Raw genomic sequence first — 15,729 nt, 5'->3', positions numbered from 1 at the left:
CTGACCCCTAATTGAGAGCACAGACAGGTCCATCTGCAACATAATCATTTCCTATTATTTCTGTGTTAGATGAATTAGGAACTGCTATGTTTCCTGGTAAGAAAATGGACTAACATTTTCATACTTGGTTAAAAATTTAAGATTAAAAGCGTCCAATTCTCAGTTGTTTAATCTCCATGTACTTTCACAAAAAGAACAGGGTGAGCAACTGGGGTGGAGTGGGGGTCCATAAATGGCCTAAGAGTGACTAGAATGGTTGGACACTTTTGAGGAATTTTATAAAGCAACACACATGTTCATTCTTGAAAATAAAGAAATTAGAAAAAATTTGAATAAAAAAATGTAAATACTCTAAAATACAAGACAGATCTTAGCAAGGGTCATAATCTCAAATTTCTAATCAGTTACTTATCATAGCATAATCTACTTTTGTCAGATACCCTCCCCCAAAATAATTCTCAAAGAAGATTCAAAGAACATAGATCACAAGCCAGGAATATGGGCTCTGAATTCTCTCTCTGGTGTCCTATCTTGCTGAGCTGGTCCTTCTGATCCTTTATCCTAGTTTTTTAACCTATACTTCACAGAGCCCTAGGCCAGTGTTTATCTGGGATACATATTAGAATCAACTAGGAGTTTTTAAAACCATTGGTGCCAGGGCCCCACCTCCAAACAATTAAGAATCACTGGAGGTAGGCCCAGGTAACAGAATTCAAGGAAAATGTCCCCCGGCTGATCCTACGTGTGGCCAAGATTAGCAATCATCCTAGAGCAGTGGTTCTCAGGGACATTATATCTACCTGGGAGCTTGTTTTTTGTTTTCTGGTTTTCTTTTTTCTTAAAACAAACAAACAACAACAAAAAACCTCAATAAAACAGCATTCAGAGTTGTTCCTTCAGGGTTTTTTTTGTTTTGTTTTGTTTTTTACCAAATTGTGGGGGGGAATTCTGAAAATGTTTCCTAGTTGAATGTGATGTGCAGCCATGGTTAAGAATGCTACTCCAGGGGCTCCAGAGGAGTTGCTATGGGATGAAGTCAGGGGAGGCATTCACAGAACACAGGACATTACAGAAATGTATAAAACCTTTAAGTGTAAACAGAAAACCAAGAACAAAATCTTTACAACTATATATCATGGTTTTGAAGAATTCATTCAGATACCAACATTAAAACCAGTAATAACTGAGAAGAGGCAGAACGCAAACACAGTCCATACCCAGTAATCCATAGCGCAGGTGAGCAAAGAAGTCCCCCGGCAAAGCCTTGTCCTGTATTGCTTTCACGAACTTGCGGGCGGTGTCAGGCGGGTCTCCGGTGCCCGTGGTAGAAACAACCACAACAAGAGGCGCCGTTTCAGTTTTCAGATCATACTACAAAATGAGAATGGCATGTCAAGATCTACGGCCACACGCAGTTTTGACCTAACACATCAGCAAGGCAACCAGCTAGGTCTCCTCTACCCAGAACATTCATCTGTGCTGCACGTGGCTTCACAGCACAGAGGGTGCGGAGTGTTTCCAAGCTGGGAAAGTGCAAGTGTTGCTCCTCGGACACCATGGAACCTGGCTCACTCCTCACTCCCTTCGGGTCAAGGGAGCTGGGAATAACTGAGGGGGTAAATGGAGATCATCGGCATTTCGGCGTCTCACAGGTTAGTTTCTTCATTCTAATTCTCACCTAAATTTAAATATTCCAAAGAGGGCACTTCACCCTCTCTATTTCTAATGACTCCATGAGCTCTACTGCTCATGTGTATCATCCAATCTGACTCTGAGGGATTCACTTATTTTTCATGCTGATACAAGGATTTGAGTGAATGGATTACCAGGTGATTCGATGCTTACAGGAGACAGCACAAGCTGTGTATTGAACTTTCAGTTTGTTAAAGTAACTTCATCTCGAAAAGGACTACCATGACCTAGAAAGTAGATTGCTACCTGTTTAAACCTGGATCAAGAACTGGAGAAATCAATCAGCTAGGGAGAGCAAACAGGCCAAACATGACACTAAAAAAAGAACATGTACTACTCACCTAATGTTCAAATAGCTGCTGACCCCGAGGGGCCAAATCAGAGCTAGTTAAATGGTGCTGACAAGGTTTTATTTGTAATAATGGATTCAGATTATATTCTAGCATGTGGCATCCTCAACGCCAACACTGAAGTTACTGTAGGATCACAGAACCTGCTGATCGGTGGTGTCCTCCAGGATGCTCCCTGTTGGGTGAGTGGCTACCTCTGGGGTCACCTTGACCCTGACACATAAAGGAACATGAAGGTTCTCCTATGAGCTGAGTTTCTAATTCACTTGTGCCAATGACAGTCTAGTTTTTTGAACTAGAGATGTGGGAAAGGCCAGAGGAGGTTATGAACTTGAGTGAGTGTACCGGCAGGATAATTTTTAAAGTACTGAACTAAATTTGACTTGTCAGTGCCTGGCATGTCATCTTATACTCATATAAAAGCTCCTGTTAGTTCCTATGGACTGACTTGTCTAAAACAGTAAAATCAGACTAACTGAAAAAATACAGATCTGTTACAATCTTACATAACCTATGGCAAGAATTTCTGCAGAGACTGAGCCTAAAAACAAGCAGTCCCTGACCTAAAGAAGCTGTATCTCCTCTAGATCCTTACACTTCTACTTTAAACTCTATTCCACAAAAGAATTGCATGGTCCTTCACTTGGGGAACTCTGACATGAATGGCAAGGTCTTTACTTTGGGGAAATACAAACAGGGCACTAGGATTCATGAGCTGGAAAACACATGTGCAAGCGAACACACATCTCTTACGTTCTCACAGTCGCCCTGAGAAATAAACAAGGCAAGCATTACTACTTCCCCTTACGGTTGAGGAGTACTTGTTTCGGTTTTTGAGACTGTTCAGTCTAATTCAAATGTACGCTTATGTGTTTAAAAAAATGACAAATCTTACAACACAGTTGATAAAATAAATTTGAGCGTTGGGGGAAAGAAAAAAGAGAATGGAGACATTTCGCAGCCTACTTTGCTGTTTAACATCACCTCCCACCAAAATACTTCAAAGCATGAAACACAGTAAAATCCATGAGTAACTGCTTACCTTATCTGACTCACTAATACAGTGAAGATCTGCAGAAAATCCATGTGCAAATGCTTTCTCACATATTTCTTCTGCTATGGCCTTTGCCTGTCCTTTCTGTGTAGCATAGAGTAACAAAAACCTCCTCATCACCTCGCGGCATATGCCACACCTTTAACACACTGTAAAAAAGAAGAGAGAAAAAATGGATTTTTTTTTAACTGAGGAGTATACCACAGGTATTAATTCTCCCTATCTTTTTTAAAAGACTCCAATAATATCCACACAGAATATGAAATAGACTTCTCTAAGTACGTCTGCATAATTCTCAGTGAGTCTAAAAAAGAAAATTCATCAAGCCAGGGAGAATACATGAGTAAAGCTCTTAAGTCCCTAGCTCAGAAATCTGATGCTGGGGTCAGACTACTTGCACTCAAATCCACTGTCCATCATTCACAACTGCAGAACCTCAGGCAAGCTTTTCAACCCATCTGTGCCTCAGCTCCCTCACCCTTAAAATGGGGATACTAGCACCCATCTGACAAAGATGTGCCAGCTGCAAAGACCTGGACCACAGCTGAGACAAAGCAGTGCTCAATAAATCTCAGATATTTTTATTTTAAAAAATGTAAAGGGCCACCTGGACACTCAGTCGGTTAAGTATCTGCCTTCAGCTCAGGTCCTGATCTCCGGGTCCTGGGATCAAGCCCCCAGTCGGGCTCCTTGCGCAACCAAGAGTCTGCTTCTCCCTGTCCCTCTGCTCTTACGCATGCTCCCGCTCTCAAATAAATGAATAAAATCTTTAAAAAAAAGAAACTGTAAAAATTCCACTGAAAGTGTGGCTTCTGTTCCTACATGATGCTAATACCAAATAAGCTAATCACAGCAGTGAAGTTAATCAAGCTACAGATTCTGCTCTGTTTAACTTAGTATCAGATACATACATGAGTGCATAAGTATGTAGGTACAGAGACAGAAAATATTTCCAATCCATTCAAGTTTAAAATGTTTTTCCTGAAGGGAAAACCAGGAGTAAAATATGGGACTCTCACAGATTTTTTTTCCCATACTTAACCAGGATCTAAAGCTGGGGCACTGTTAGGTGCCGGACTGGCTCAGTGCAGAGCGTGAGACCCTTGATTTCAGAGACTTGAGCTCCAGCACCCACGGTGGGTGTAGAGATTAAACAAAACCTAAAAAAATACTAAAATGAAACTGGGGAACTGTCAACTTGTAGGGGCAGATTTCAACAAATCATACCAAACCCTAACTTTTCATGAATGGACCATCAGTAGTTTTATGCTCCACTGACCAGGTACATCTGGGATAAATTAAACCACGAAGAAATTGAAAGAATTGTGTTAGATAACATTAAAATCATGGAATGCCCTTAGGGAACAGAACAGCGCCTGGCACAGAGCAGGTGCTCAATATGTCAGCTGAATGAACGAATAAATGAACGCTGTGAAGACCACACACATTTTAGGCTCAGCGAGAACTTCGAAAAAGCAATGATGGAAATGTCACCGTTTACCATCACTATAGCTAAGGACCTCGAGCTCCTTCTGGGCGCTCCCGAGGAGGAGGAACCCCTCAGGACCACCACCACCTTACAAAGCAGGTCTGCGGCCCCCGTTTCTCAGAGACGGATCCCCGGCACCCTCGGGGCACCGGCAGGCGGAGAAGCGGGGGAGCAGAACTCCCGCGTGCCGCCTGGGGCCGCGCCCCCTCCTGACTCCCCACAGGTCCCCTCGCCCCCCAGTCTAGGGAAGTGTTCGAGACGGAGACGCCCACGGAGGGCTCAAAGCGACCTGCGGGGCCAGCGCCGCTTGTGCCAACGCCGCCGCGCGGCCGAGACCGGCTGGGGCGGGGGGCGCGGCGGGAGACCCCAGGGCCCAGCCTCCAGCGCAGCCCGCCCAGCAGCTCTCTGCCCAGCAGGGCCCGGCTCTTGACGGACCCGCGAGCGTCCAGCCCGGCCTCGAGAGGGACGTGCGGGAGCGGAGGCCGGTGCCTTCCCCCACCCTGTACCGCCTCCCCGCGGGCTCGAGCTGGGCAGACTGCCGACCCGGGGAACTGCAGCCACCCGGTTTCACCTGAGGGCGTCCGGCGAGACACTCCGCGTGAACGTGGGACCGCTGGCCCTACTCCCGCGCCTGCGCACTCTGTCACGGCGCGCGTATTTACAGCGCCCAAGACCAATAAGGAGCTCGGGAAGGAACTGGGCCAATCACAGCGCTCCGGGCCCGGGCGTGGCCTTCTCCCTGCACATGCGCCGGGCTGCTGGGGGGGGGAGGAGCCGGCTGTGTAATTCGCGTACGGAGGCTCACGAGGTTCTGGTGGCGCCGCACGGCTCGGATCTCCAGCTGTCTGAGCACGGTAGGTGTCCCAGCGCAGTAGGTGTCCCGGCCCGGCGTACGTGAGTCCGCGGCTTTACCGAGGTGTCCTTGCTGCCGTGGCCCGCCCGCTCCTCTCCGGCCGCCGTGCCTGCGCGTCTCGTGCTTGAGCGCAGGTTCCCGGGTCGCCGGGTTTAGAGGCGCCTGGCGCGTGGGGTTCTTTCATTCCTACGAGGACGCGGTTCCTGGGGCGCCTCGTCCCTTCTGGCCTGCACACACGTGTTCCTACGTTCCAGGCAGAGCGTTTAGGTCTACACGGAATGCCCACTTTCCCCTCTTCGTGCCCTGCATCGTTTTACTTCTTTTAAATCCGCCTTTTCCCCCGTGGCCAAACTAGACCCATTTCTTCCTCAGCCCTCGCCCGATCTTTACTTCGAGAGGAAATCAACACCTCAGGCCTTTTATACGTGTTTTGACCCTTGCTTTGCATTGACCTATACGAATTTTGGCCTTTTTACCCGTTGCTCCTTTTGGGTATATTTAACCAAACGCAGTGCTTTCTATCAGCCAATATGCAGGAGGCGTGTTTAAGGTGTAGACCGCCTGAGTGTGAATCCCCGCTCTGCCACAGACGAGCTGTGCAAACCGGCCAAAATAACCTCTTTGGGCTTCAGTTTTCTCAGCTGTGAATGGCGGTGCGTGGCAAATAATAGCGAGTTTTAATCTCAGCTGCCAGCCACTTTTCCAAGCTGCTGGGGCAGAGACTGATGTTTGGGTACTTGTGTTTTAGTGGGAGGTTTTTATAGAATCATGTTACCAGTAGTCATTCTTAGTTTCATAATCATTCAAGTTGTTGAGTTATGTTCTGTATATATTTGACCATGTTTCTTATTTCCTGTAGTTATAAATCAAGAAGAGTTGAGAATCTGATGGCATGGCTTTAATTACCTTGAGGAGGAACCTTTGCCATTTGTCTGATTTTCGGATCCACGGAGCTCTGGCTGCTCTGAAAAACCATCCTGTAATTCATGTTCACAAGGTAGCTGAGGAGCGTCTGTGTCCGTGGTTCTGTTCACCACAGTCTGAGCCTTTCAAGGTCAGGTTCCATCATGGCTGTTGTAAAAAATTCCATTCAGAAAATGGAAATGACCTTCATCCAGTTGGTGAGCAGGTGTTCTCTCAAGCACATGACTGGGATAGGCCTGAGCAAAATCTTAAAAGTGTAGATGACCAGATGTTTTACAGGAGACTAAACAACTTCACCTCATCGGAAGAAGTGTTAAGTTTTATAAGCACACTGCAAACTTTGCCTGATACTCTAGCAGCAGGAGCCTTGCAGCGGATTTGTGAGGTGGAAAAAAAAGATGGTGATCAAAAGCTGCCAAAAGAAATCCTAAAGAATAGTGTCTTTCAAGCCTTATGCATTCGATGTGAACAGGAATCCTCAAGTCTGCCAGACGCTGTTTTGGTGACTGCTTTGCACGCCCTGACTCTGTTGCATGTGGATCCCCAAAGTAGCTTGTTACTGAACTTGGTGGCAGAATGCCAGCGTCGTCTCAAAAGGGGTGGTCTGGAAGTTCACAGTCTTTGTATTCTTGGGGAAAGTCTGATTCAACTGCAAGGTCCAGGCTGTGCGACGCTAGAACTGATTATATATCAACTGCAAGGTGAAAAATTGGAAGAATTTACTCCTGAGGATATTGTGGCCCTTTATAGGATCCTGCAGGCTTGTACTGAAAAAGTGGACCAACACCAAGCATTTCTAAACAAGCTGAACAATTTTTCTCTGTCAATAGTTTACAGCTTGAGTCCTACGTTGATGAGCCAAATGATCAGTGCCCTAGTGGTTCTTGATCAAACTCAGGCACTTCCTCTGGTTATAAAATTGGGAAAATATGCTGTGAGGCATATCCCTCATTTTACTAATGAAGAGCTCAGAAAAGTCTTAGAGGCTTTCATATACTTTGGGCACAGTGACAGATTTTTTACAAAAGCCCTAGAGCAACATGTAGCTTCAGTGTGTCTCACTTTGGATCCTGAGGTTGTGAGCAAGGTCATGGAGTATTGCAGTAGGAAACAGATTCTTTCAAAACCCATCCTCGATGCAGTGGCAGAAACCTTTGTCTGCCAGTCAGAAAAATTTTTGCCTCATCAGATTTCTGAGTTAATCGAACCATTTGGAAAACTCAATTATTTACCCCCAAATGCCTCTGCTTTATTTAGAAAGCTAGAAAACATGTTGCTCACTCATTTCAATTATTTTCCACCCAAAACACTACTGAAAATTCTCCATTCGTGTTCACTAATTGAATGCCATCCGGTCAACTTCATGGCAAAAATATTCAGCCCTTGTTTTCTTCAAAAGCTGCAAGGTGAGTTGGTTGTAACTTCTAAAGTGTGGGGAAATTAACCCTGGAACATGTGATGTTTTTGAGTCACGTATCTGTCTGTACACTACGCCATGCGCCACCTCTGTTTCCTCTTCCATAATAATCTAAAGAAGAGGTCTGGAATGTCAGGTGCTGGTGGTCTGGAATGTCAGAGTTGCAGGGTGATGGATCACTGCACAGAGGAAACCATTTCAGGTCAATAGACTGCCAACCTGAGTCTTATGGGATGTGACATGGCCCTGGTCATAGTTACAACATGTCAGAATCCATGAGAGCAACTGGCGACTTCTTCGTTTTGAAGGGATGGCGTTGGTCTTCACAACTGATGGGCACCCAAATATATCAGGTGTCCGCGTCTCCATAGTTGAAGGGAATTCTCACTGATTTTAACATACCCGTTACTTTTAATCTGTAGTTTGGAGCTTGAGCTCCTTGGAAGTTAAAATGAGATTGCATTGATGGCAAGCAAGAAGGCATAATTAACTCTGACACGTTCCTTTCCCCAGGTCATTTGAAAAGACATAACTTCCGGAGTGGTTAGCGTACATTGTGCATTCTTGGATGTTCCTTTTTTCGTCACACATACCAAAATCCAAACTTAACCACAACTGGAATGCTTTTTATTTCAGGCGAAGAATTGTATTTGGACAAACTGAGCCTCGCACAGCTGACCCAACTGTTCCTAACCTCAGTCCTAGAATGCCCTTTCTATAAGGTAAGAGCAAGAGCCAGAGCTGTGTTGCCTTATTTCCCTGTGCGAGCAGCTTCTTTTTTTCTCCCCTCGCCCAGTCTTTTAAGTTTCTCCTCTTTTGTCTCAGTAACCTCATCAGAAAGCAGAACTTTCATTCACTTGGAGTTGCTTGCCACCAGGTAGCCTTTTCTTTGATAAATCGGCCCCATTCCTATTGTCTTTGAGGGACCCATTTCCTGCTGCAAGATGTCTCGGAAGATTTTGTCAAGTGCTGCAGTCAGAGCGCCCCTTAGATTCACTCCGAGGGCTGTGAAGGGCTTTAGCCCTCCCCATAGCTGTTGGATAACAAAAGTGCGAATCTCTGGACTAAGCAAATCCTCAATGATTTCAAGTACATTTTTAAGCCAAGCCAGAAATTGTATTCTTCTCTGATAGGGTTTCGTTTAGGTGTAATTTGTGCTTCCCATCTGGCATTCTAGAGATTCATTGTCCTAACTTAATTAGGCCCCTTGTGTAGGATCACGGGTGGCGTCTCCAGACGTGCTCATACCTGCCTGTCCACCAGGCGAGACTGAATCACCTTTAAGAGTAGCTGATTTCGGAGTAAGATGTAAGAATGGAGATACCACTAATTTCTTTAAAGCAGCTTCAACAGTGCTAAGGCGCATAAAGGTCAGTGATTCTTACCCCCAACCTCCTTCCATCCCTGACGGAGCTGTGTTGACAGCAGTTTTTGTGTCCAAATGTGCACAGATGCACAGACACTATCCTGTTTCTCTCCTGCCTTGGAATGGGGCTCTTGCAAGGACAGTGTGCTTTTATATACCCAGTCTATCATGAACATTCCTCGGGGTAACACACAAAGATTAAGTGGATTCTTTTTAAGAATGGCATGCTATTTCCAGATATTTATTCTGTTCCATCATTGTTGGACCTCCAGGTTTTTCCCAGCGTTTCTCTCCATCAGCAGGCTGTAATAAACATCCTTACATGTCCTTTCCTACCGGAGCCTTTTTGTTTTTTGAGCTAGAGAATAGATTCCTGAAAGTGAGATGACTGCATTACCCACAGATGTGTCGCCCCTAATGGTTGTAGATGTCTCTGCCCCTGCAGGAAACAAAGATGGCCGTGGCCCTGCCCCTTCTGTCTCCATGCGTTATCAGTCCTTTCATTGTTGTTACTGGACTTTGTGAAAAAGACTACTGTGTCACATGTTTAGATTGCATTTTAATGAGCAGTAACAAGTTGAACATATTTTCACAGTGCTTATTGGTCATTTACATTTGCTATGAGTCCTCTTGTTACCTCCTGATTCAGGCTCATATTGGATTGTCTGTCCTTTTTTTTTTTTTTTTGGCCTAGAACACATTGTAAGGTACAGATATTAGCTCCTGTATATCTGTGTATGTTGTATATATTTCCTCCTGGTCTGTAGTTCTTAATTTTTTTCTTTTTTCTTTTTTTAGCGAGAGAGTGTGTGTGCATGTGCATGGGGGGGAAGGGTAGAGAGGGAGAAAGAGAAACTTAAGCAGACCCCACACTGAGCGCAGAGCCTGAGGCGGGGCCCCATCTCAGGCTCCCTAGGTCATAAACTGAGCTGAAATCAAGAGTCAGACGCTTAGGGGCGCCTGGGTGGCACAGCGGTTAAGCGTCTGCCTTCAGCTCAGGGCGTGGTCCCGGCGTTATGGGATGGAGCCCCACATCAGGCTCCTCCGCTATGAGCCTGCTTCTCCCTCCCCTACTCCCCCTGCTTGTGTTCCCTCTCTCGCTGGCTGTCTCTATCTCTGGCGAATAAATAAAAATAAAATCTTAAAAAAAAAAAAAAAAAGAGTCAGACGCTTAGCTGACCGAGCCACCCAGGCACCCCTGTAGTTCTTTTGTTTGTTTTAATTTAATATTATTGATGGTACCTTTTTGTTATATAAAGTGTTTAAGTTTTCTGTAGTGAAATCTATCCATCTTTTATGGTTTCTTCTCTCACTTCAGAATATTTTACCTGTCCTAATATAGATATTTTTCTGAATTTTTAAAAGTATCATTTCCCTTCCTGTATTCAGCTCTTTAACTCACCTGGAATTTATGATAGTCTGCGAATGATGCTAGAACTTTCACTTAGTTCTTCCCCAGGCAGATTAGCCGTTGCAGCATGTACCACATAGCTATGCTTTTCACCCTAAACTGAAGTGTCACCTTTATCATATTATCCTCTACTAAAAACGTGAGTGTCCTTAAAGCCCTTAAAGCAATTCTCAGAGTTCCAAAGATGTTTCTTGAGCTGTAATAGCATTGCTGTTCCCTCCCTCCCTTTCTTTCTGTGACCTCTGACTACTTATAAAACACATTTAAAAGATATCTAGAACTATTGGATTTATTGGATTTATTTTCTTGTTTTGTATCTTCCTTTCTCACGTTTAAACATCCAATTTTTAGGGTCAAAAACTTCTTCCTAAATATCAAGTGAGGTCATTTCTTACTCCGTGCTCTTCTCTGGAGACGCCTTTGGATTTTCAGCTTTACAGATCTGTGAAGATTGGACTGATTGACCTTTTGGGAGCAAGATTGTATTTTGCTTCAAAAGTGTTAACGCCCTATTGTTACACAATAGGTGAGTAGTAGGGAGTTGTGCTATTGCTTACCAGCCTCGGCATGCTGGGCATGCTGTCCTCTCTGGGAATCTGTGGGATTTAGTAGCCACTGGAAGGTCTGGAAAAGTAGCGGAGGTGGCCCTTCCCTGAAGGCGGATTGGAACAGTGGTTGAGCAGTAGGGCTGTGGAGTCCAGACTGGTAGCCACATGGTAGCGGAATGGTTTTGGGGCAGCGTAACCTTTCTCTGCTTGCTGCTTTTCTGTAAAATGAGAGTAAGAAGCATAGTGACGCAGACTTGCATAAAGACCGAGTGAGAGTGTAGAGTGACGCCTGGAACGAAGGAAGTGCTGTGATGTTGTTAGCTGCTGTTGTACTCCAGGGCAGCGCTGGCCAACACAGCAGCGCAGCCAGTAGTACCTGTGGTTGCTTGAATTGCCATTCACTCAGATTTAAAACCCATCCAGAGTTCCGTTCCTTGATTGCACGAGCCACATGTCAGGCACTCAGACTGCCAGGGGGCTGGCGGGTGCCGTACTGAACAGCAAAGGTGAAAACACATGCTTCGTGGCAGAAAGTTTTGTTGCACAGGGCTGACTAGAGAGTTCAAGTCCTTATGCCCTTCACGGTTTTTTTAAATTAATGAGTAAAAGAAAATCAGCTCAAAGGTGACGGTGTCCGATCGGCTTCAGGTGGTCATAGCTCACCTCCTTACATGCTCTTTTTACAAAAGGAATGGCAGGACACCAGAGGGAAGGAAGTGGGGGGTCTGCTGTGCCCAGCGACCACATGTCAGGGTGCAGAAGGCATCGCCTACCTTGGAGGCTCTGGGAGCCCCAGTGATGAAAGTTTTGACTTGCAGACGTTCTACCCATGTTTCGCTTAAAGGATTTTCTTCATTCTCCGGGTTCAAGAATGCCCACCACTTACTACAAGGAAAGGAGAAAGCAGGCGAGGTTCTTGTCACGCCCGATATCTTGAGGACCCATTCCTGGTTTTCACATGCTTGAGCCTCCTTAACTTCAGGCTGACTTGGTTGATCATAGAGCCGGTTAAAGTGAAATTCTCACCGTGGTCTGGTGTGGTCATTGCTTTGCAGCCTTCAGCACAGCTGGTACATGGCAGTGTGGAAGAATTCAAAACAGAAGGAGGAGGAGGAGGACAGGCGCGTAGTGTTTGTGAGGGTATCACACGGGGAATGTTTCCTTTCTTCTCTCACCAGATGTTGAAATTAAAGTAGATGAAGAAGGATTAGTACTGCCATTTACAGTCAGAGAAGACGTGCATAAAAGGTAAAGAAAGCTGGTGTGGTTTTTATGTGACGAAACTTGGCGGGCTTGATAATCGATGCTGTTTTCTCAAGGTGGGAGAGTAGACGTGGTTCTGGAAGTAAAGACACTGGTGTGCAGCGTCCCAGTTGTGGAAATTCTGTGTAACGTAAACATTAGTGTTAATAAATTTGAGTGCAGTTTCGGCACAGGAAAGGCTAACACACCCATGAGTTATTGAAAATAATGCTGACACATGGAAATAGCCGAATCTCAAGTAAACCCTTGCCACTAAAGAGTGTTCTAAATATTTTGGATTGTCTTAAAAATTAAATTTCTCCCTCTTACCAGATAAAGGGCTAGTATCCAAAATCTATATAGAACTTATCAAACTCAACACCCAAAAAACAAATAATCCAGTCAAGAAATGGGCAGAAGACATGAACAGACATTTCTCCAGAGAAGACATACAAATGAAAGACATACACATGAAAAAATGCTCCACATTGTTAACTAAATTGAATTTAAAGAATTTAAAAAGTAATAGAAAATTAAGTTTTCCCTTCTGATTTTTCAGGGTAGCACTGTGCATTGATGATCCAAAAAGATTTTCTCTTAATAGCAAAACCTTACTGGGGAAGGAAGCTATTAAACAGAGACACCTGCACTTGCTTGGTTATCACGTTGTTCAGGTAGGAGTTCTCCGGCTTCCTTTGCTCCAAAAGCGATTCCTACTTTAGATTTGCTGGTGGTCTGCCAGCCCAGGGGACCAAGAATCTTACATCTAGTTTAAATGCCAACTTTGTTCATGAGGCTTAATCTCTGTTTATGTTTCAAAATACAGAACATTCAGACCTATTTTCCAAAAGTGAGGTATCCCTGTATTCTCTGTAAGCTCTGCTAACCTGTGCTTCTAGAATTCTAAATTATTAGAGTATAAGTTTTGCTTTCATTTCCCCCTGAGTTAATGAATAGAAATAGACAGGAGGACCCATTAAAACCAGGGTCCTCACCAGCACTTAATGCCTCAGCCCTTGTTTGTGTTTGCGGTATCGCGGGCTTAGCGAGGGCTCCTGCGAGGAGTCGGCGGTGAGGGTACATGGAGCTGCCAGTCTGCTCTCTGCTCTCCTGTCTGGTTTCTTTTTTCCACTCCATATTTCACCTACATCCCCAGACTAATTTTCCTAAAGCTAACATGCCAGTGCGTGTTCAGAAACCTTTATTGTTCCTTCACCACTTACAGGATAAAGCGAAAACCCCTCTACATCTGAGCCCCTCTGTAGCTGGCCGGTGGCCAGATCCTCCGCTCCAAGTGCGGTGGCCTCTTCCCTGCCCCCTGTCCCCCCCACCACGCTTTCTTGCCTTTCTCCCTTTGCCCACGCTGCTTCCCCCATCAGACTGGTCTCCCCCGCTCTGAGTATCCAGATTCCGGCTCAGTCTGGGCTCCTGGCTCAGGCTCACCTTCCGCCCTCATCTGAAGCGTGAGGTGTCGCCGCACCAGAGCTCCAGTGTTCTCCGCATCTTCTGTGTATTTACTGAGCCCTGACTATGTGCGGCCGCTGTTGGGGGCACTGGGGAATACACGATAAATAGCTATGAGCTTTGCCCTTCGGGAGCGTACGTGCTGCCAGCGGGGGAGAGTTCGAGAAACCAGAACACCAAGGTGACTTCAGAACATGACAGATTACAATGTCTTTTATTTCCCTCCCTTTACAGATCCCCTATTATGAGATCGAGATGCTAAAATCAAGAGTGGAATTGGTGGAGTATTTACAAAGAAAACTATTTCCTCAAAATGTGGGCATTCGTTGGTAACAGAAGGAATCCTGGCTTTGGGACTCAGACAGTGAAGACCTTGTGTTTTCGTGGGACTCAGTACAAAACCAGAACGTATGTTGTGTTTAGCCGTATGTTCGTGGACTGTGGCGATCTGAAAGGGTCTAGTGTTTTCGTGGGACTCAGTACAAAACCAGAACGTATGTTGTGTTTAGCCGTATGTTCGTGGACTGTGGCGATCTGAAAGGGTCTAGTTTTCCTTATACCATGTATACACTTACCAGTGGTAAATTTAAAATAAATCTTTATTTTTATTTAATACTATTATAGGTCCTTTTATACGTGAAGCAAGCAATTGAGTACAATAAAGGAACATAAGGAGTGTCATTATTTTTAAATCTTTTTTTTATGGTAGTTATTTGCTAACTGAAAATATTTTCTCTCGAGTCCTTTGTTTTCTCTTATAACAACTATAAGGAAGAAATCTTGTCTCGTATTTCCCTCTTTCATACTTTGTTAGAGGCAGTCATACATGGAAAGGTGAAGGAACAGTGGAAAAGAGACTAAGACCATGGATAGAAATGTGTCATTACAGAATTATGCAGAAATAACTCTTTAGTTAATAAATGTTTTCCATTGGAATGGGAGCTATTTATCCTTTTTTTAAGGTGTAAAGATGTGAGAGTTAACCTATTTAGGTGGGGTTTGAGGAGGGGCATTTGGTTGAGAGAGAAGCTTCTGAATTTTGAATCAGGAATGGATCAGGTTGTCTCCCAGTACAGATGCGTCCTCGCCCCGTTGGGGTCAGGTTCAAGTTTCAGGGGAGAAGAGGACGAGGGGGCCAACTGGTGTAGAGAGAGCCCTGGAGGCACTCGGGCTCTTCCACCAACGAGTTCTGTGACCTCGGACAGGGAGCCCGGCCGCTCAGTAGCATGCGCTCAGTGTAGGCCGAGCCCCTGCTCAGCTCAGCAGCAGATGCTCCTGCGAGTCCCCGGCCTTCTGATCTGGGTTTTGGTCCCACTTTGCAGGTTCGTGGACCAGCAGCGAGCTTGAGCGGCCTGCCCTTTTCATGCATCATAAGAGCTGAAAGAAGGTTCCAATCTAGTCTTGAGGCGCATGCGAGCACAGTGGCTATTCTCTAGCCTAGGTTTGAGCTCCAGCTTTTCCACGTGCTAACAGATGACCTTGGGCCTCCATTGCCACATAGATCATCACGAATAATTACAGGGCTGCGGATAGCTTTCTGGGACTGCCATGACAAAGTACCATAGACGGGGCCGCTTAAAACAACTCTCTTTTCTCAGGGTTCTGGGGGCTGGAAGTCTGACTTCAGTGTCAGCAGGGCCCGCTCCCTCTGCCAGCTCCAGGGGAGGGTGCGTTCTTGCTTCTTCCAGTGTCTAGTGGCCCCAGGCGTTCCTTGTGTGGCTGCCTCACTCCAGTCTCTGTCCACATTCACATGGCTGTCGTCCCCGTGTGTGTGTGTCAGTTCACATCGTGGTCTCCCTGTGTATGTATTTCTGGCCCAAATTCCCCGCTTTTTACAAGGACTCAAGCCATATGGGATCGGGGCCCACCTTAATGACCTCATCTTAACTTGACAGAATCTGCTCTGCGAAGACCCTATT

General features: G+C 45.4%; 2 protein-coding genes across 4 annotated transcripts in view; one reads left to right on the top strand and one right to left on the bottom strand.

The window, feature by feature from the left end:
* Positions 1–5,232, bottom strand: part of MTRR (5-methyltetrahydrofolate-homocysteine methyltransferase reductase) — a 31,947-nt gene extending 26,715 nt beyond the window's left edge. The window contains exons 1-3 of one of the 2 annotated variants that reach the window (XM_026506676.4): positions 5,157–5,232; positions 3,085–3,245; positions 1,218–1,371 (exon numbers count right to left, since the gene is read on the bottom strand). In XM_026506676.4, coding sequence (XP_026362461.2) covers positions 1,218–1,371; positions 3,085–3,213 — 283 coding nt within the window. In that variant the 5' untranslated portion in view covers positions 3,214–3,245; positions 5,157–5,232. The remainder of the gene's footprint in view (positions 1–1,217; positions 1,372–3,084; positions 3,246–5,156) is intronic. The other variant, XM_044386988.3, reaches the window with a different exon arrangement.
* Positions 5,233–5,347: 115 nt separating this feature from the next.
* FASTKD3 (FAST kinase domains 3) lies at positions 5,348–14,502 on the top strand. Of its 2 annotated transcripts, XM_026506674.4 has the most exons (7): positions 5,348–5,439; positions 6,298–7,768; positions 8,416–8,501; positions 10,908–11,082; positions 12,283–12,352; positions 12,906–13,020; positions 14,045–14,502. In XM_026506674.4, the coding sequence occupies exons 2-7, from the start codon at positions 6,331–6,333 to the stop codon at positions 14,141–14,143; spliced, it is 1,983 nt and encodes a 660-aa protein (XP_026362459.1). In that variant the 5' UTR covers positions 5,348–5,439; positions 6,298–6,330; the 3' UTR covers positions 14,144–14,502. The 2 variants fall into 2 exon arrangements, with proteins under 2 accessions (XP_026362459.1, XP_026362460.1); XM_026506675.4 differs by lacking the exons at positions 10,908–11,082; positions 12,283–12,352; positions 12,906–13,020.
* The last annotated feature ends 1,227 nt before the right edge of the window (positions 14,503–15,729 follow it).

This window comes from Ursus arctos, unplaced genomic scaffold (assembly GCF_023065955.2).
Source record: "Ursus arctos isolate Adak ecotype North America unplaced genomic scaffold, UrsArc2.0 scaffold_15, whole genome shotgun sequence".
Lineage (NCBI taxonomy): Eukaryota > Metazoa > Chordata > Mammalia > Carnivora > Ursidae > Ursus > Ursus arctos.
Note: the sequence above shows the minus strand (reverse complement) of the source record. Positions and strands in the feature narration are given on the sequence as shown.